Raw genomic sequence first — 20323 nt, 5'->3', positions numbered from 1 at the left:
ATAGCTTGTATATCTCCATGAATTATTATATGTATTGTGTGTTATCTCTCCACTCCACGCTATGGTAGTGCTTGTGTGTTACACTCCCAGACCAGCCCAAGTCTGGGACAGTAACAATAAGAGTCACTACCCCACACAAGGAATTGACAGTGGTATCATGGCGCCATCTAGCGCTCACCTGCAGATGATGCAGTCAGTAAGGATCCTCTTTGATTGCATAAAAAATATGCTGTTGTTGCAATTAGTTTATTTGTTACAAGTGTTATCTGTTTAGGTTGTTCTTTGTGTTGGTATTCTGATTCTGTGTTTTGTTCTAAGTGCCTGTCTCTCCCCAGCTGTTTTTCATTATTAATTAGTGTCAGTATTTATTGCTTGTTGGGTTATTGTTATGGTTTGTAACCGACCCCAATCGCACAACACAAGACAGGTATGATGGTTTGCCAAGAAACAGATATTTATTGAGAGACAGGGAAAAAGGGCACTGTCCCTTTAAGGGAGAACACAAATACAGGAATATAACAAGAGGGGAAAAACTAGGTGCCTTTAAGAGGCGGGCAGGAAAAGGGAACACTAAGGGAAGGTTAATGAACGCTAGGGGAAAGTTAAAGGAACAGAGGAACTAGAGACTAGGAGAAGTCGGGACAAGGAGAGCTAGGGAACAGGAGAACTGGGGACTAGGAGAACTAGGGACAAGGAACTAGGTGGAACTAGAAGGGGAGAACTTGGGACCAGGAACTAGGTGGAACTAGAAAGGGGAGAACTAGGGAACAGAGGGGACTGAGGCCCGCGGAGGCGGGCTGGGGAACAGGGAGGAACTGGGGACTGGTGGGAAAACATCTGGGCCGCTCTGCAGAACAGAGGAGAGGGTTAATATTCAAAAGGGAACAAACAGAGCAGATGCAGAACAGTCCAAATAAACAAGGTAACAAGGTAATAATATCTTCGTGTGACAACACACAGGGGGAGATGTAATGTCCAAAAATACTATCTAAGTGAGAACAAAAACAGAGTGGGAGATGAAATGTCCAAACTACTAACTAAGTGAGAACTAAAGGAGGCAATACGCTGGGTGAGTGACATCACAATCAAAACTCACCCAGGCGTATGCGTAATGGTACAGGAACAGCAGCGAGACGGGGGCAAGAGGCATCACGCTGGGTGAGTGACATCACAATCAAAACTCACCCAGGCGTATGCGTAATGGTACAGGAAACAGCAGCGGGAACGGGGGCAAGAGGCACCACGCTGGGTGAGTGACATCACAATCAAAACTCACCCAGGCGTATGCGTAATGGTACAGGAAACAGCAGCGGGAACGGGGGGCAAGAGGCACCACGCTGGGTGAGTGACATCACAATCAAAACTCACCCAGGCGTATGCGTAATGGTACAGGGACAGCAGCGGGAACGGGGGGGGCAAGAGGCACCACGCTGGGTGAGTGACATCACAATCAAAACTCACCCAGGCGTATGCGTAATGGTACAGGGACAGCAGCGGGGCGAGGGCATCGCCACCGGGTGGCTGGCTGTCCGAGCCGAGGAACAGAGTGCTGGAACAGTGGCGGTGGCGAGGGTGTCGTCCACCGGGTAGCCGACTGTCGGAGCCGAGGAACAGAGTGCTGGAACAGTGGCGGTGGCGAGGGTGTCGTCCACCGGGTAGCCGCTGTCGGAGCCGAGGAACAGAGCGCTGGAACAGCGGCGGTGGCGAGGGTGTCGTCCACCGGGTAGCCGACTGTCGGAGCCGAGGAACAGAGTGCTGGAACAGTGGCGGTGGCGAGGGTGTCGTCCACCGGGTAGCCGCTGTCGGAGCCGAGGAACAGGGTGCTGGAACAGCGGCGGTGGCGAGGGTGTCGTCCACCGGGTAGCCGCTGTCGGAGCCGAGGAACAGGGTGCTGGAACAGCGGCGGTGGCGAGGGTGTCGTCCACCGGGTAGCCGCTGTCGGAGCCGAGGAACAGAATGGCGCGCCACACCTTGGTGTGCACGTCGGAACCGAGAGACGCATCGGGGTGCGTCTGCGAGGAGGAGTGTGCCAAGCACAAGGATCTTTGGAAGATGCGCGTTGCGCGCTGGAGACTGGAGAGCGTGCCAAGCCCTTGAAGATGCGCGTTGCGCGCTGGAGACTGGAGAGCGTGCCAAGCCCTTGAAGATGCGCGTTGCGCGCTGGAGACTGGAGAGCGTGCCAAGCCCTTGAAGATGCGCGTTGCGCGCTGGTGACTGGAGAGCGTGCCAAGCCCTTGCAGATGCGCGTTGCGCGCTGGTGACTGGAGAGCGTGCCAAGCCCGAGGGTCCGGAAGATGCGCGTTGGTCTAGATGTGCGTCAGGACGAACAGCTGCGCTGGGGTCTGCAGTGGAACGCTGGGGTGCCTCCCGTGGAAGTTACAGGGAGCGCAGAACAGTCTCCTCCACAGGCTACGGCGACAGCAGACGAAGGCTGGAGCAAAACATCTCAAGGCTGGAGAAATCCATATACAGCATTGGTAGACCAGAGGATCTCCCGAAAGAGTCTAGATGTTAGAGAATATGACTCAGCATGAATACAACACGACCCCACTCCGAAACGAGGGGAAGCGCCCTGGTATTTAAAGCCCACAGGGGAACTAATTAGCCTGCCACCACAGGTGCGAGAGGTAATTGATAATCGAACAGGTGTGGCCACTGAGAGTAAAGAACGAGAGGGTGGGGGCTAGAGAGAGTGAGTAGGGAATTCCTAACAGTAGGCTTAAAGAAGACAGAGAAAGTTGGTGAGCAGCGGACAAAACCTCACAGTACCCCCCCCTCAACGGGAGCCACCTGGCGACCCAAAACAAATACAGACAGAGTGGCAGGGGGCAAAACAAGACAAAAACAAAAGGTACTGGCCAAGCCAGCAGGGGAAGCCACCACAAGAGTGGGGCTAGCAAAAGAAACAGGGTCGCCGAGGGGTAACTAGGGTAGCAGAGGGGCAACAGGAGGAACTGGCCTAGAGGAAACCGGGCCTAGAGGAACCGGGTCAGGAGGAACTGGGTCCAGAGAACTAGTCTAGAGGAACTGGTCTAGAGAAACTGGTCTAGAGGAACTGGGTCTAGAGAACTAGTCTAGAAGAACTGGTCTAGAGAACTGGTCTAGAGAACTGGTCTAGAGAACTGGTCTAGAGAACTGGTCTAGAGGAACTGGGTCTAGAGAACTGGTCAAGAGCAACTGGTCTAGAGGAACTGAGGGGCAAGCAGGGTAGCAAAGGGGTAACCATGGTAGCACCGGGAAAGGGCTAGCAGAGGGAAGGTTAGCTGCCAGGGCACTGATAGCTACAGGGCCTATGCTAGCTGTACTGCTACATCAACATAGAGGCTGCGCAAGCTGCCGGAGCCAGGCTAGCAGAGGGAAAGGGTAGCTGCCAGGGCACTGATAGCTACAGGGCCTATGCTAGCTGTACTGCTACATCAACATAGAGGCTGCGCTAGCTGCCGAGCTAGGCTAGCAGGGGGAAAGGGTAGCTGCCAAGGCACTGATAGCTACAGGGCCTATGCCAGCTGTACTGCTACATTAACATAGAGGCTGCGCAAGCTGCCGGAGCCAGGCTAGCAGAGGGAAAGGGTAGCTGCCAGGGCACTGATAGCCACAGGGCCTATGCTAGCTGTACTGCTACATTAACATAGAGGCTGCGCTAGCTGCCGGAGCCAGGCTGGCAGACAGGGCTGGACCAGCATGAGAGAACAAGCTAGCTGGAAGGACAGTCCTAGCTGTGTGAGATAAACTGACCTTGCTAGCTGAAAGGGCAGTCCTAGCAGTGGGATAAACTACACAAAAAAGTGGAGGCCATGCAGAGGGACCGGGTTAGCTGCTTGGGCCTGGCTAGCTACAGGGCCTATGCCAGCTGCAAGGCTGCATTAACATAGAGGCTGTGCTAACAGCCGGGGCCAGGCTAGCAGACCGGGGCCATGCAGAGGGAAACTGGGTTAGCTGCCAGGGCATGGCTAGCTACAGGGCCCATGCCAGCAGCAAGGGCTGCATAAACATAGAGGCTGTGCTAGCAGCCGGGGCAAAGCTAGCAGACAGGGGCTCTGCTGAGGGACTGGGTTAGCCGCCAGGGCATGGCTAGCTACAGGGCCTATGCCAGCAGCAAGGGCTGCATAAACATAGAGGCTGTGCTAGCAGCCGGGGCTAAGCTAGCAGACAGGGGCTCTGCTGAGGGACTGGGTTAAAATGTCAAGGACCAGGACCAGGGGCACTGGAGAGGGGGACAAGCTACAGGGGGGTCAAACAGGGCAAAAAGGGGAGCTAAACAGGGCTAACAAGGGAGCTAACAGGGGAGCTAACCGGGGAGACTAACAAGCTAAACAGGGGAGTAACAGGCTAACAAGGGAGCTAAACAGGACTAACAAGGAAGCTAAACTGGGCTAACAGGGAAGCTAACAGGGGAGCTAGAGGGGAACTAGAGGGAACAAGAAAAAAAAGGCAAACTCAACATACACCGTCTGTGCTGGCTGGGGTCGTCGATTTGGTGGGGTCGTACTGTTATGGTTTGTAACCGACCCCAATCGCACAACACAAGACAGGTATGATGGTTTGCCAAGAAACAGATATTTATTGAGAGACAGGGAAAAAGGGCACTGTCCCTTTAAGGGAGAACACAAATACAGGAATATAACAAGAGGGGAAAAACTAGGTGCCTTTAAGAGGCGGGCAGGAAAAGGGAACACTAAGGGAAGGTTAATGAACGCTAGGGGAAAGTTAAAGGAACAGAGGAACTAGAGACTAGGAGAAGTCGGGACAAGGAGAGCTAGGGAACAGGAGAACTGGGGACTAGGAGAACTAGGGACAAGGAACTAGGTGGAACTAGAAGGGGAGAACTTGGGACCAGGAACTAGGTGGAACTAGAAAGGGGAGAACTAGGGAACAGAGGGGACTGAGGCCCGCGGAGGCGGGCTGGGGAACAGGGAGGAACTGGGGACTGGTGGGAAAACATCTGGGCCGCTCTGCAGAACAGAGGAGAGGGTTAATATTCAAAAGGGAACAAACAGAGCAGATGCAGAACAGTCCAAATAAACAAGGTAACAAGGTAATAATATCTTCGTGTGACAACACACAGGGGGAGATGTAATGTCCAAAAATACTATCTAAGTGAGAACAAAAACAGAGTGGGAGATGAAATGTCCAAACTACTAACTAAGTGAGAACTAAAGGAGGCAATACGCTGGGTGAGTGACATCACAATCAAAACTCACCCAGGCGTATGCGTAATGGTACAGGAACAGCAGCGAGACGGGGGCAAGAGGCATCACGCTGGGTGAGTGACATCACAATCAAAACTCACCCAGGCGTATGCGTAATGGTACAGGAAACAGCAGCGGGAACGGGGGCAAGAGGCACCACGCTGGGTGAGTGACATCACAATCAAAACTCACCCAGGCGTATGCGTAATGGTACAGGAAACAGCAGCGGGAACGGGGGGCAAGAGGCACCACGCTGGGTGAGTGACATCACAATCAAAACTCACCCAGGCGTATGCGTAATGGTACAGGGACAGCAGCGGGAACGGGGGGGGCAAGAGGCACCACGCTGGGTGAGTGACATCACAATCAAAACTCACCCAGGCGTATGCGTAATGGTACAGGGACAGCAGCGGGGCGAGGGCATCGCCACCGGGTGGCTGGCTGTCCGAGCCGAGGAACAGAGTGCTGGAACAGTGGCGGTGGCGAGGGTGTCGTCCACCGGGTAGCCGACTGTCGGAGCCGAGGAACAGAGTGCTGGAACAGTGGCGGTGGCGAGGGTGTCGTCCACCGGGTAGCCGCTGTCGGAGCCGAGGAACAGAGCGCTGGAACAGCGGCGGTGGCGAGGGTGTCGTCCACCGGGTAGCCGACTGTCGGAGCCGAGGAACAGAGTGCTGGAACAGTGGCGGTGGCGAGGGTGTCGTCCACCGGGTAGCCGCTGTCGGAGCCGAGGAACAGGGTGCTGGAACAGCGGCGGTGGCGAGGGTGTCGTCCACCGGGTAGCCGCTGTCGGAGCCGAGGAACAGGGTGCTGGAACAGCGGCGGTGGCGAGGGTGTCGTCCACCGGGTAGCCGCTGTCGGAGCCGAGGAACAGAATGGCGCGCCACACCTTGGTGTGCACGTCGGAACCGAGAGACGCATCGGGGTGCGTCTGCGAGGAGGAGTGTGCCAAGCACAAGGATCTTTGGAAGATGCGCGTTGCGCGCTGGAGACTGGAGAGCGTGCCAAGCCCTTGAAGATGCGCGTTGCGCGCTGGAGACTGGAGAGCGTGCCAAGCCCTTGAAGATGCGCGTTGCGCGCTGGAGACTGGAGAGCGTGCCAAGCCCTTGAAGATGCGCGTTGCGCGCTGGTGACTGGAGAGCGTGCCAAGCCCTTGCAGATGCGCGTTGCGCGCTGGTGACTGGAGAGCGTGCCAAGCCCGAGGGTCCGGAAGATGCGCGTTGGTCTAGATGTGCGTCAGGACGAACAGCTGCGCTGGGGTCTGCAGTGGAACGCTGGGGTGCCTCCCGTGGAAGTTACAGGGAGCGCAGAACAGTCTCCTCCACAGGCTACGGCGACAGCAGACGAAGGCTGGAGCAAAACATCTCAAGGCTGGAGAAATCCATATACAGCATTGGTAGACCAGAGGATCTCCCGAAAGAGTCTAGATGTTAGAGAATATGACTCAGCATGAATACAACACGACCCCACGCCGAAACGAGGGGAAGCGCCCTGGTATTTAAAGCCCACAGGGGAACTAATTAGCCTGCCACCACAGGTGCGAGAGGTAATTGATAATCGAACAGGTGTGGCCACTGAGAGTAAAGAACGAGAGGGTGGGGGCTAGAGAGAGTGAGTAGGGAATTCCTAACAGTAGGCTTAAAGAAGACAGAGAAAGTTGGTGAGCAGCGGACAAAACCTCACAGTTATTGTGGCGTCATTGTCTCCGCGATGTCCCTGTGTCGTGCCCGTGTTCCCTGGTGTTTTGTCAAGTGAGTTCGTGCCTGTCTACTCCTGTCGTTTTCTTGTTTTCGCCTCTTTGTTATGTTAGCGACCAGTGCCAGTGCCTTTCGTTTGTTTTGTATTTTGGTTATGATTCAGTAAAATTCCCTTCATTAAGAATCACCCTTCGTCTCTGTCTCGGCTCTTTCATTCTTGTCTGCAAACTGTGTTCGCCTCACCTTCATCATCACCCCCATTCGTAACACTTGTGCCAGCACAGGAGATACGATAAAAAAATGTTGTATAGGCTATATAGATATTTAAATCAATATCTTCCATTTGAATAAAATAGGCAGGAATCAGGATTGTTAAAGCTAATTAGCCTAATCCATGTCAAAAAGAGTAGCCTATAGTAAATCTATACACACACAAGAGAGAGGGAGAATGGCTTATAGCAGACTTAATGATTTTACAATATTTTTGTTTGCTAATGAAGTGAAATGTTTATTATCATCAACTATCCAGTTCGTTTTTATAGTGTAACGCTACTTCAAATCATTGAACGTAGAGGGAGAGAGGGAGAGAGACAGGCTCAGCCCCACCCGCCCCCTTTCCTCACTATTGGAAAACGAAACTGATTTATCCTGTGCCTGTGAGCGTTTAGCTTAGCTTAGTTTAGTTAGCAGCTAATGTTAGTTAAGGTTTTTACTGCGACATGGGCATACAGGAATGGCGAGGATGTAAAGCATGTTAGATGCATTGGACCCATTACTCGCCGCGCGACACACACCTCCGAACGGGAGAGTGATAGAAAGAAAAAAAGGAAGTGAGAGGGAGGAAGGGAGGGCCCCCCCCCCACAAGCTGCCGCGCAGCACACCGAGAGGCAGAGAAAAAAAGAACGGCCTGTCTTTTCTCTCTCTCTCTCTCTCTCTCTCTCTCCCTCCCACCCCCTCCCACCCCCTCCCTCTCTCTCTATCTCTCTCTGTCTATCAGTCGCAGACTGTGTGGACTGACTGTCACTCAAAGTGCTTATGGGCGGAGCCAGGCCATAACAGCCTGAAATCTTGAAGCTGAAAAATTATGGTTTTGAGTACTTGATTAGAAATATAAAACAATGAATTTTTTTGAAAAAAAACGTACTGATGTCTTCAATACACTCACAGGAATTGTGTAAAGTTGCCCAAATAGTGCTAGGAATAGCAGTACATGTCCCCTTTAACTAATGTTAGCTGCTAACGCTTACTAAGCTAACCTGCTAACGCTAACCAAGCTATCGCTGGGAACACTCAGAGCCATCCAATAGTGAGGGAAGGGGGGGCTGAATCTCTCTCTCTCTCTCCTAACAATCCTGATTCCTGAACCTATTTCATTCAAAAGGAATATATTGATGGACATTAGCTATAGTATATAGCTCAGCAGCCGTAACATAATCATTTTATATTTTTTCAACAGCGTCAAAATATGAATTTAAATTAAAATGAATTAAAGAATTGTATAAAGAAATGTCCATGTTCTGTCATCTAATAATATATTCCATTACCTTTTCTATCGGTATCCAAGTCAAAATGTTGGTATCGTGACAACACTATAACATACAAAAGCAGCTGGACAACCGATATCCTTCATGTCTAGTAGGCATCGGCCAATGTGTGATTTTGGTGGTATGTGCTATTGCACAGATGTTTGCCCCTTAGTATGCACACACACGCACACACACGCATGCACACACAGTATACTGTAATATGCATGTAATAAATAGTTTGTTAATAAACTTTAAAAAGTTTGCGTAGAGCCCTGCCTAGTTGTAACAGTGATGGAGGTACTGTATGGAGAGAGAGGAGGTGGGTTATAACAGAGATGGAGGTATGGAGAGAGAGAAGGTGGGTTGGTTGTAACAGAGATGGAGGTATGGAGAGAGAGAAGGTGGGTGGGTTATAACAGAGATGGAGGTATGGAGAGAGAGGAGGTGGGTTGCTTGTAACAGAGATGGAGGTACTGTATGGAGAGAGAGGAGGTGGGTTGTAACATAAATGGAGGTATGGAGAGAGGAGGTGGGTTGTAACAGTGATGAAGGTACTGTATGGAGAGAAATGAGGTGGGTTGTAACAGATGAAGGTACTGTATGGAGAGAAAGGAGGTGGGTTGTAACAGAGATGAAGGTACTGTATGGAGAGAAAGGAGGTGGGTTGTAACAGAGTTGGAGGTATGGAGAGAGAGGAGGTGGGTTGTAACATAAATGGAGGTATGGAGAGGAGGTGGGTTGTAACAGTGATGAAGGTACTGTATGGAGAGAAAGGGGGTGGGTTGTAACAGAGTTGGAGGTATGGAGAGAGAGAGAGAGAGAGAGAGAGAGAGAGGAGGTGGTTGTAACAGTGACAGAGGTATGGAAAGAGAGAGGAGGTGGTTGTAACAGTGACAGAGGTATGGAGAGAGAGGAGGTGGTTGTAACAGTGACAGAGGTATGGAGAGAGAGGAGGTGGGTTGTAACAGAGATGGAGTGCCACTCCACACTCTAGTGATGGGAAGTGTCTCGTCAGCATGATGTGGCCAAGGTCAAAGTTCCACCAACAAGCATGCTTAGCACCGCTATTAATAATGTTATTCAGCATTTGATTTACACCATAACCAACACAGCTACTGTATGTTGCCAAAAAAGACAATCCACAGTCAAATTAACATGCAGGTGCTTTCAGATGAAGGCAGGCGGACTTTTTTTAAGGGATGCCCCTTTCCTCTGTTTGTGTCTGTACTCACTCCCACTCCTTCCTTCGGGCCTGCGGCGTGCTCTGGATCTTGTGGGCCTGGTGGGCCATGATGACGTCCCTCTGGTCCACCGTGCCCCCGCGTCGCCGGTTCATGCTATGGGGGCTCACAGGCCCCGACCCCAGCTCAGATAAGCCCTCGTCCCCCCTGCAGGGCACGTCGAAGCTGGCCGCCCGAGGAGGCAGCCCCAGGTACTCGGGGTCGGCGCGGGGGACCTGCAGAGAGGAGGACCGGGACCCTGGCGCCAGGCCATGGCGAACGGCGGGGCTGGAGGTCCACCAGGCCTCAGGCTCGGGGAGGGACAGGGAGGAGCGTATGTGTGTCCCTCCTCCGCTTGGCCCCCTGGGACCAGAGCCAGACGGAGAGTGGAGGTCGGGCTTGAGGAATATGGACTGGTCTGAACTGGTGAGCATCTTCGGATAGGTCGGTAGCCAGCTGTCTCACCATAATTCTATACGAATGGGGAGAAAACAACAGAGAAAGACATCCAGCATAAGGTGAAGAGAACTTATCACATTGGTTTAGAAAACAGATTTGTTTTTCCATCGCTCAGACACTGTATCTGTCCTTTAAACTTTGATACAATTCAAGGGGCTGACAGGAAGGTCAGATGGGCCAGGGCTTCTCAGACTATGACGCTCACAGTGAATAGAATAGTGGGTCAAATGTCTCCTCTGACTCAGGGCGTCCGACTGGATTGATATTTGAAAAACTGACTAATCGAATGGATCTGGCTGTCTCTGGGCGAACACCTTGACCTAACAGAAACATCTCCCATTATTCACAATTATTGCTGCTGCATGCAGAGGCGATTCATCCTCCACTGCTAACTAGTCTGTAGCAAGTACTAGGCAGGATGCAGAGAGTGAATAGAAAAGGGATGCTGAATATGGAGGAGGGGTGTGTACTGATTAGCAGACCCCACAATGAAAATAATCAACACGTCTTGCTTTTAGGCACTGCATTTGGACGGTCAACATTTATCCTGCAGCTGACTCTCTCTCGCAGGATAAAAATTCTAGCAGGGGCGGCTATGTGGTGCAGTGGGCAAGGCGCTCACCACCAATGCAGGAGACGCTGGGTTTGAGCCCAGCTCTCCGCATTGCTATCAGCTTGGCTGGTCGTTCATACTAATACAATTGGCAGTATTAGGGGGTGGGAAGCTGATGGGTGGGGATCGGACGTTGTGGACAGCGACTCCTACAGGTCGGTTGGTGCGCCTGCGCAGCAGAATCAGGAAGCGACGGGGGCGGCGTGCCCTCCAAACGCAGACCCCCGACGCTGAGAGATCGCGCTGTGCAGGTGAAAAGATGCGACGGCTGCTTCCTCGAGTACCGGAGGGGACACGTGATGTAAGGCTTCGTCCACATTGCAGCCCGCTTGTGGGAGACATGGCCTAACAACGTTCGAGACAGGAGAGGGTAGAATTGGACGATACGAAATTGGGGATGGGAGAAAAATAGAAAATGGGAGAAAAAGTAGATACAAAAAAATATATTCTAGCAGTGCATGTTTTTGGGAACAAAGAAATGACTAACTTGGAACCTACTGCAGCCACCTACGTAGATGAATCTGCGGACCAATCTCTTCCTCCATTGTTGCCGTTATTATTCTCTATGTTATTGAAAGTAAAGTGGAGGACAAGTTTGTGGATGATGATGAAAAAAAAAAAGGTGACAGACTACTGTCTTTCTTTTTTCTCTCTTTCTTGTTGTTTTACTGGAAGAGAGTTGTGTGGGGGCCACGTTAGCCAGGCGGGGAAATAGGAGTTTAATGGGAGGCACAGGAAACAAGGCATTCTCCATTGAGCCAGAGCTGAAAGGAACATGACGGAGTGTGGGAGAGCAGAGGCACAGGGAGGGTGAGTCACACATCGGCAGCAGCAGCGCTCGTCAGACCTGCGCTGGACACGTAACTGTAGCTATAGCTGGAGATGTGCCCTCACCTACACAGAAGAGTCTGCAAGCAGAGGGAAACTAAGAGGTCAGTGAAGACTACAGAGTTAGGGGGAGGGGAGCCGTGGGTGGGTCCTGGGCGTTGTGGACAGCGACCCCTACAGTTCGGTCGGGGCGCCTGCTCAGCAAGGGTAGGATCTGGAGAGGTAGTGCGACCTTCCACACGTTACACTCTCCCAGTGAGAATCCGCGCTGCCAGGCTGGCTGCCGGCTGGCTGCACATGCGTCGGAGGAAAGCATGTGACAGTCTCCGGCCTCTCGGACCAACAGTAGGGGAAAGTGCGCAACAACCAGGAAGGGGGTTGGGAATTGGCATAGCGACTAACAATGGGATGGGAGAAAAATCGGAAAAAGGAGGGGGAAAAAGATAATAATAAAAAATTAAAATAAAAAAGTCAATATAGGTCTCTGAGGTCCCAAACATTTCTTTGCTGAAAATACCACTCAGATGTTGCATTCTAGCATGTCTCTAGAATGCACAGTGAGCTGTGGTGTTCCACAAGGAAACATACTAGGACCTTACTGTTCCTAATTTATGCAAATGTCATGTCATCAGCTTGTGACTGCAACTTGTTCCTGTTCGCGGACAACTCAGCCCTGCTGGTCTCTGACAGGGACAAGTTGCAGGTTGAAAAAGCCATCAGCTCTGAACTCGGCAGAATCTGCACCTGGCTCGCTGATAACAAACTATCATTACACCTGGGTAAAACAGAGTCCATTCTCTTCGAATCAAATAACAAACTCAGCAAGACCAACGGCTTCTCTGTTACAGTGGGTGACAATATTGTCACAAGGAAAGATGAAATTACATACCTGGGTTCCATCCTAGAGGCAAATCTTTCCTGTGACAAAATGGCAACCATTGTAATAAAAGAAAGTCAACCAACAAGATTCTTGTACCGGATCTCCTCTCTGGTAAACAAGAATACCCTGAAGAGTAGACTCTGGCAGGAGCACTCATTCAAGGGTACTACGACTATGCCTACACCTCATGGTACCAAAGCACCTCAAAGGCGCTAAAAACAAGATTACAAACATCACAAAACAAACTGGTCAGACTACTGCTTGACCTTACTCCTAGAACCCACCTCACCCCTGCCCATTTTGACAACCTATGATGGCTTAGAGTAGACGACAGAGTACAGCAACTTGCAATGGGCCTGGTCTACAAGATTCACTACACCACTAAGGTACCCATGTACATGTCCCAAAGGTCAGTGAATACCACGACCACAACACCAGAGGGAGTTCCACAAATCATGTTCAACCCAGATTCGGCTAAAAAAAGGGACATAACACGTTTAGCAATTATGCCACAACAATGTGAATCCCTACCCACATTCAAAACCGCTCTCAAAGAGTACCTACGGGAGGCTGCAATTCAAAACTGGCCCCTGTAAACATCCAAACCCCCCCCCCCCCCACCCAACCCCCTCAAATGTATACTCTCTTTTAGAAACCCTGTCTCTTAAACAGTACTGTATATTTGTATATCTGGTATGTCATAAATGTCTGGATGTAACAGTACTGTTTATCTGTATGTCATGTATGTCATAAATGTTATGATGAATTGAAAATGGGGGACCCTGATGTAAACAAGACGAAAGTATTTCTCTGGTCTGCATCCCCTTAACAATTGTGTGTATTGAGCCGTACTCTATTGTACCCATTCTGCAATCTGTTAATAAAGTTTTCAATCAATCAATCAATCAATCTATACCCTTCTGTTTCAGTCCTGTTCTTGACAGGCTGTTTATGTGTCTGTAGCTTAAAATGCAAATGAAAACTTAGCACGGGAGCAATCGAATACAATTCAGATCAAACTGTGAAACTAGGTGTTGCAGAACCAATATGACTCAAGAGTCAAGAATCTTATATCCCATTTCCCGCTTATACTGTACATACACCAACCAGTATCCACGTATAGTCAGGGGCCACGACAGAGTCAACAAGCGGGCAGGTCACCACACCGAGTGGGCTGCCCAAGACGACGGGCACAGAGACGGCAGCGGGGGCAGCAGGAGGTAGCGGTGGCGGATGTGCACTTGGGAGCAGATCCTCGTCCTCAGACCCCTCTGGGTCTGGGCCTGTTTCTTCCTCTTCCTCCTTCCCATCTGCATCCTTTCCTTTACTCTCCTCCTTCCTCTTCCTCTTCTGTCCATCCAGCCTTTGCTCCGTAATCTCATTTCATTGAGTCCATGTCATTGCCAGAGCCTCAGTGGTTGTATTGCTGGTGCGAAAGTATCCCCTCAGTGTTTAGGACCCTCTCCACCTGCAGGACTAATAGAGCTGGGACTCGGAGGAGCGTCCTCTGTATCAGACTCGGACGGACTCTATATCTTTCTCCCTCTTTTACTAGTTTCATGAATGACCATGGTTTTCCTTCTGTGTGGAGTCTTTGTATTTTAACCTCTCCTGTATGTCAACCACCCAAGCCAGATGGTTTTTGAGTGGGTAGGAGCACGAGGTACAAAGGCACACCATGCAGCTGCGCTGGACCTGGATTTGTTATATTTTGGGTGCATGCTGATGATGACGTGTTTCACCTATTTACAAACAACAAGGTTAAGCTAGGCTAACGTTTTTGGCTGGTTTTGACATCAAATAGAAAAAATATTTGTGAGGACCTCGCCTCCTATTAATTTTCACAGCTGATATGCCCTTTTTGACACCAATACAGCCAACCCAACTCACATAACACACTAGCGCTACATAAACACAACGGGATCATCCCTATGTTCCCCGGGTCCTATGTTCCCCGGGTCCTATGTTCCCCACTTTGATTGATTAATAGATTGAACATTTTATTAATTTTTATTATTTTATTAATTATTAATGTCCGCCTTGTTTCGAACGGTTAAGCTTAGGCCCTCTTTCGAACTGGTTAAGGTTAGAGTTTGGAATCAGGGCTGGTGGTCTAAAATTTTCAATCAATCAATCAATCAAAGCGGGGAACATAGAACCCGGGGAACATAGACATGCTCCCAACACAAGCATACTGGCGTCGCATAAAGACAGAAGTCCAAAAGAGCTGTATAATCTAGATACCAATTCCCTCTCTGTGCATTCAGTAGAAAGCTATCCGGCTGCAAGCTAGCCTAGCTTAGCACAAATGAATGGGAGTGGATACGGACCACTAGCCTAATTTAAAGCTCCAGGTTTTTGGCCAACAGCTAGGCTAGCTGGTCCATATCCACTTCCATTTTGTGCTAAGCTAGGCTAGCTTGCAGCCGGATAGCTTTCTACTGAAATACAGAGAGGAAATTGCTATCTATCTAATTGTCTGACTCAGGAGAAGACGGTAAGTGCATTTCCCATAATGTTGGTGTGTTCCTTTAAAAAGGCATAGTTTCTGAATACAGGTTGTGTGCTATCTGATTAGGTTGTCTTATTTTACAGCTTGTGTGTTAGTAGGTCCATCAGAGACCCAAATGTGTGCACAATGCACTGCAAATGTGGGTTTTTAATCATGGGACCTTTAAATGCTCTCAAGCTATATTCAGGCTTATGGACTATGGTAAACAGATTATGAATGCAATTGAATCAATATGCATGTAGGTTATGAACTAAATCTACAAGACACAAATAATATATGATGGATGGTGATGATATGACTGTTGCCAACAAAATAAATACTGATAATAATAAACTTGTGAGCAGCCCACTTCATCAACAATGTCTAACAGACGCCTCCTGCAGCACAGGGCAGTGTATTCCTATTCATAATTCAGGGAATTTCAGGCTACATCCACTGGACTCGAGAATAAAAACGTACAGTATAATTCATCAAAGTTAACATATCCATTGAAGTCCTGTGTTATTTCGAGTTTGAAAGCCGTTCTCTGGCTGTGATCTTGCAGGCTTTAATGAGTGCGCCCACACTGCTCGCAGAGTCTGAACCTTTTGCCTAATTTGTGCGTGTCAACGCAGGTCGATAGTGTGACTGATAAACGAAAATAAACCGAACTTCCAACAGGTATTTCAAATTAAGATGCTGTTTGTTTTCAGTCAGAGTTCAATCAGTGCACAACGACGCACAATCAATTAAAAACATTACATCTCAGTCAAAACAATTACGAATACAAACCTGCTGAAATGGTCTCAGGGGGGACGGAGCGTGTGCGTCTGTGCGAATAGGAAAACACATCAATTAACTCTCACAAAGATTAATAAATTTTACCTTGGAGTGATGTCCTTTTCTTCATAATATCGACAGTGAGGCACGATCAGGTGGACATGAAGTCAGCCTCTTATCCCAAGTTTAGTGGTTTGAGATGAATTTGCGTGGATGCCTTGAGTGATGCTTACCGCTATGACAAAACTGAGGAGGGTACGTGCCTCGGAGCCAATTGGAGTCTACTGTAGCTGAGATGAACATAAATAGGCACGGGGACACAGGGGAAGAGAGCATGGAAATAAATCCCAATCTGTACTGACTGGCTGTACGGCTATATCTTTCAACATCATTGTTTGAAATGTAATTTAACAGTATTAACTGTACAACCATCAAGTAGGTCAATTAAATCCGATAATTATAATGAGGTTCATGTATCGGAAGTGACCCATGCAAATGTGCCATTATCAGAGTCAGAAAACGGCATTCTTCCATAGATATAAATATAGATAGCCCATATTTACCACTAGATGGGGGACTAGCTATGACTTTAGACTCACATGGATTGAATGGCATTCAGTAATTAAAATCCATTTCAATCACTATCAGTCTTTATGCATGTCCTGAGAACAGTGCTGGCACATCATGTTATCCCTGACACTACACCACTAAGGTACCCATGTACATACTTAAATACTTCCCAAAGGTCAGTGAATTCCACGACCACAACACCAGAGGGAGCTCCACAAATCATGTTCAACACAGATTCGGCTCAAACAAGGGACTAAACACATTTCGCAATTATGCCACAACAATGTGGAATGCCCTACCCACAGCCGTAAAATTATGTGAATCCCTACTCCTTCAAAACCGCTCTCAAAGAGCACCTACAGGTGGCTGCAATTAGAAACTGGCCCCGGTAAATGTGTGTTTGGTTGGCTTGAAAGGGTAGTTAGTGATTAGTGAATGATACTGTCTTGATGAAAAGTTCAACATTTACTGATGCTGAAAATAATATGCTGGGTCAGAAACATTGCTGCTACTCTTCAATCAATCAATCAAATTTATTTGTATAGCACGTTTAAACATGACGCTTGTCAACCAAAGTGCTTCACATAGCTAAGCTAAGTACAAAGAAAAGTATAAAATAAACAGAAAAATAAAATAAAATCAACGGATAGACAAAGGAAAAACAGAACAACACGTCAACAAGTACGGCAAGAGTCAAAGTGAGTCAGGGAAGGCCAGGCGATATAGGTGGGTTTTGAGTTTTTATTTAAAAGACTCGATGGAGGGGGCAGATTTGATGGACATGGGGATGCTGTTCCAGAGGTCAGGGGCTGCGACCGCAAAAGCACGCCCCCCCCCCTACACTGTAAACCCGAATAAGTTTCCAGAACTTAAAAAAATTGAGACCATCCCATGCCTCAATTTTTTTAAGTTGATAAACTCAAATGTTTTCAGTTGGCTAAGACTTACAATTCTCAGTTAAGGCAACTCAAATATGGTCTGTTACTGTGACTTAAGGTTCTCAGTTAAGTCAAATCAAATATGGTCAGTTACTCTGACTTACAGTTCTCAAGTGGAGTCAACTCAAATATGTTCAGTTACTGTGACTTACAGTTCTCAGTTAAGGCAGTTCAAATATGTTCAGTTACTGTGACTTAAGGTTCTCAAGTGGAGGCAACTCAAATATGTTCAGTTACTGTGACTTACAGTTCTCAGCTAAGGCAATTCAAATATGTTCAGTTACTGTGACTTAAGGTTCTCTAGTGGAGTCACCTCAAATATGTTCAGTTACTGTGACTTACAGTTCTCAGTTAAGGCAATTCAAATATGTTCAGTTACTGTGACTTAAGGTTCTCAAGTGGTGTCAACTCAAATATGTTCAGTTACTGTGACTTACAGTTCTCAGTTAAGGCAGTTCAAATATGTTCAGTTACTGTGACTTAAGGTTCTCTAGTGGAGGCAACTCAAATATATTCAGTTACTGTGACTTACAGTTCTCAGTTAAGGCAGTTCAAATATGTTCAGTTACTGTGACTTAAGGTTCTCTAGTGGAGTCACCTCAAATATGTTCAGTTACTGTGACTTACAGTTCTCAGTTAAGGCAGTTCAAATATATTCAGTTACTGTGACTTAAGGTTCTCAAGTGGTGTCAACTCAAATATGTTCAGTTACTGTGACTTACAGTTCTCAGTTAAGGCAGTTCAAATATGTTCAGTTACTGTGACTTAAGGTTCTCAAGTGGAGGCAACTCAAATATGTTCAGTTACTGTGACTTAAGGTTCAACCTTAAATCCATGTGATTAAGTTAACAGAACTCAAAGACATTGAGGCAATCTAATGCCTCATTTCTTTTAAGTTAATCAACTCAAATCTTTAAGTTAATCAACTCAAATATTTGCAGTTACTATAACTTAAGGTTCAGTTTTAAAATCCATGTGAATAAGTTAACAGAAAAATAACTACACAAGCACATTATATCAACTTCAAACAACTCTTTTATTTTTTTCTATTCAAAGAGTATACATATCTGTATGTTAGCAATGTACAATAACACTGTAAACACTGTACACTGTTTTTGGACTATATATGTTAACAATACTATTAGTGCCTTGCAAAGTGCAGATATGAAGTTTTCCCCTTTTTTTGTATGCATTTAGGAGGTTTTGTTCTTCATCGAAACTATTTATCTTACAAAAACATTGTGTTACAACTTCAAACTCTTTATAATTATTTCTATTCAAAGAGTATACATCTATTTATCTTACAAAAACATTGTGTTGCCCTCTCCAACATTATGGCAATGTTAAAATTGAAAATATATATAGAAAATATATATAGAAAATAAATACATGCATGTTATAACATGTACATACAATGTAATGTATATTACACATTTAATCCCTCTGGTCACAATAGTGTAATAATGTTTGTTATAAGGCTCTGAAAATGTTACTGAATGATGTATCAATGTATTTCCAGCAAATATTGAAATAATAAAGGGTCTCAATATGTGCAGTGCACATGACCAGAGCCGTTTACATCCTGGCTGAATTACTCAAATTTGTATAGTGTGGTCATAGAATGAGCAAACATGTTGACGGCAACTATTGTGACCGTTGGGATAACACAGTGTATCTATGTACAGTACAGAATAAAATGTATAGATTATCTGAAAATTGTCAATCCGCTTGGCACATGTAAAATTCACAAACGTTGTGCTGTATATTGGGTCCTGCCAATGTGGAACCAAAATACCAATCCACATTACATGCTATACAGCTGGCAATACTGTTAATAGTGCACATACCTACATATGGAAATGCAGCTGTATTTGCTCCATGATGTATCATGGAACAAGATGGTGTTTTCATTGAAAGAGTTAGTCAGAATGTCAGAGGCACCATCCGTCATTTAGAGCAGGCTATGTTTGCAGAATGATAACTAGAACACTACAGTACTCTGTACTAAGAACACTATACAGTACACTAACTATACTGCCCTGTCAAGGCAGACCGCAGTAACTTCCAAACAGTGAAACTGAGAAAAATGGCTTTAAAGTTTTTTGACTTGCCATCCAAAATGTGTTATAGGTAGATAGATGATAGTACCCAGATTTAACATGTATTAATGAAGTAATCTTTAGGCATACAAAAATATGACGTAGTTATTTTAATTAACCCCAAAAAAGCAGATACTGCACTCTGCTGCACGATTTCCTTAAATAATTATACAGGTAATGTACAGGCAAAGTGCAGTAACTTCAAATACAATGTTGTTTTCCCTCCAGCTTTCATAACTTCACCTAGCCATTTTATTTGGATCATCATCATTCCAATATATTCAGGCATTAAATTTCATTTTCAAAATGGCTAGGTTAAGTTATGAAAGCTGGAGGGAAAACAACATTGTATTTGAAGTTACTGCACTTTGCCTGTACATTACCTGTATAATTATTTAAGGAAATCGTGCAGCAGAGTGCAATATCTGCTTTTTTGGGGTTAATTAAAATAATTATGTCATATTTTTGTATGCCTAAAGATTACTTCATTAATACATGTTAAATCTGGGTACTATCATCTATTTACCTATAACACATTTTGGATGGCAAGTCAAAACACTTTAAAGCCATTTTTCACTGTTTGGAAGTTACTGCGGTCTGCCTGGGTTTTGAGTGTGATTTTGTAGTTACTGCAGTTTTTAAAACCCCATATCTCCAAAACTGAGCGACATTAACATCTGAAACTTGGTCACAAGATAAAACATTTATTGACAAGGTCAATTTCACTCATAACTAAATTTTTACTTTTTTCAAGTTACTGCGGTTAGCCTTGACAGGGCAGTATACTACTGCCTACAAGGGCTCAAGGATACAGTCCCACTCTCAGCATACAAGATCGATGGTCTGCTGCTGCTGACTCCCAAGCGATTCATTCAAGTGAAACGGAACTGAGTCCAGCTAATGGTGAATAGTTATTTTATTAATCAATTATTGTGTCTTTATTCACTCTAGTTGTGTAATTGACCAGTTCATATTCTGTATAAGTTCATATTCTGTATATGTTAATAATAACGCTTCTGTGTTGCGTTTATGGCT

General features: G+C 46.9%; 1 protein-coding gene across 1 annotated transcript in view; it reads right to left on the bottom strand.

Annotated features, from left to right (window-relative positions):
• The window catches only part of cacna1eb (calcium channel, voltage-dependent, R type, alpha 1E subunit b), a gene marked incomplete at its 3' end in the record, with an annotated part of 180761 nt that extends 170805 nt beyond the window's left edge, over positions 1-9956 (bottom strand). Inside the window, exon 1 of the mRNA XM_084327663.1 lies at positions 9643-9956. Coding sequence (XP_084183789.1) covers positions 9643-9746 — 104 coding nt within the window. The 5' untranslated portion in view covers positions 9747-9956. The remainder of the gene's footprint in view (positions 1-9642) is intronic.
• Positions 9957-20323: the final 10367 nt, after the last annotated feature.

This window comes from Notolepis coatsorum (assembly GCF_963971535.1).
Source record: "Notolepis coatsorum genome assembly, chromosome: 13".
NCBI lineage: Eukaryota > Metazoa > Chordata > Actinopteri > Aulopiformes > Paralepididae > Notolepis > Notolepis coatsorum.
The sequence above is the reverse complement of the archived record's forward strand: the minus strand, read 5'-3'. Positions and strand labels throughout refer to the sequence as shown.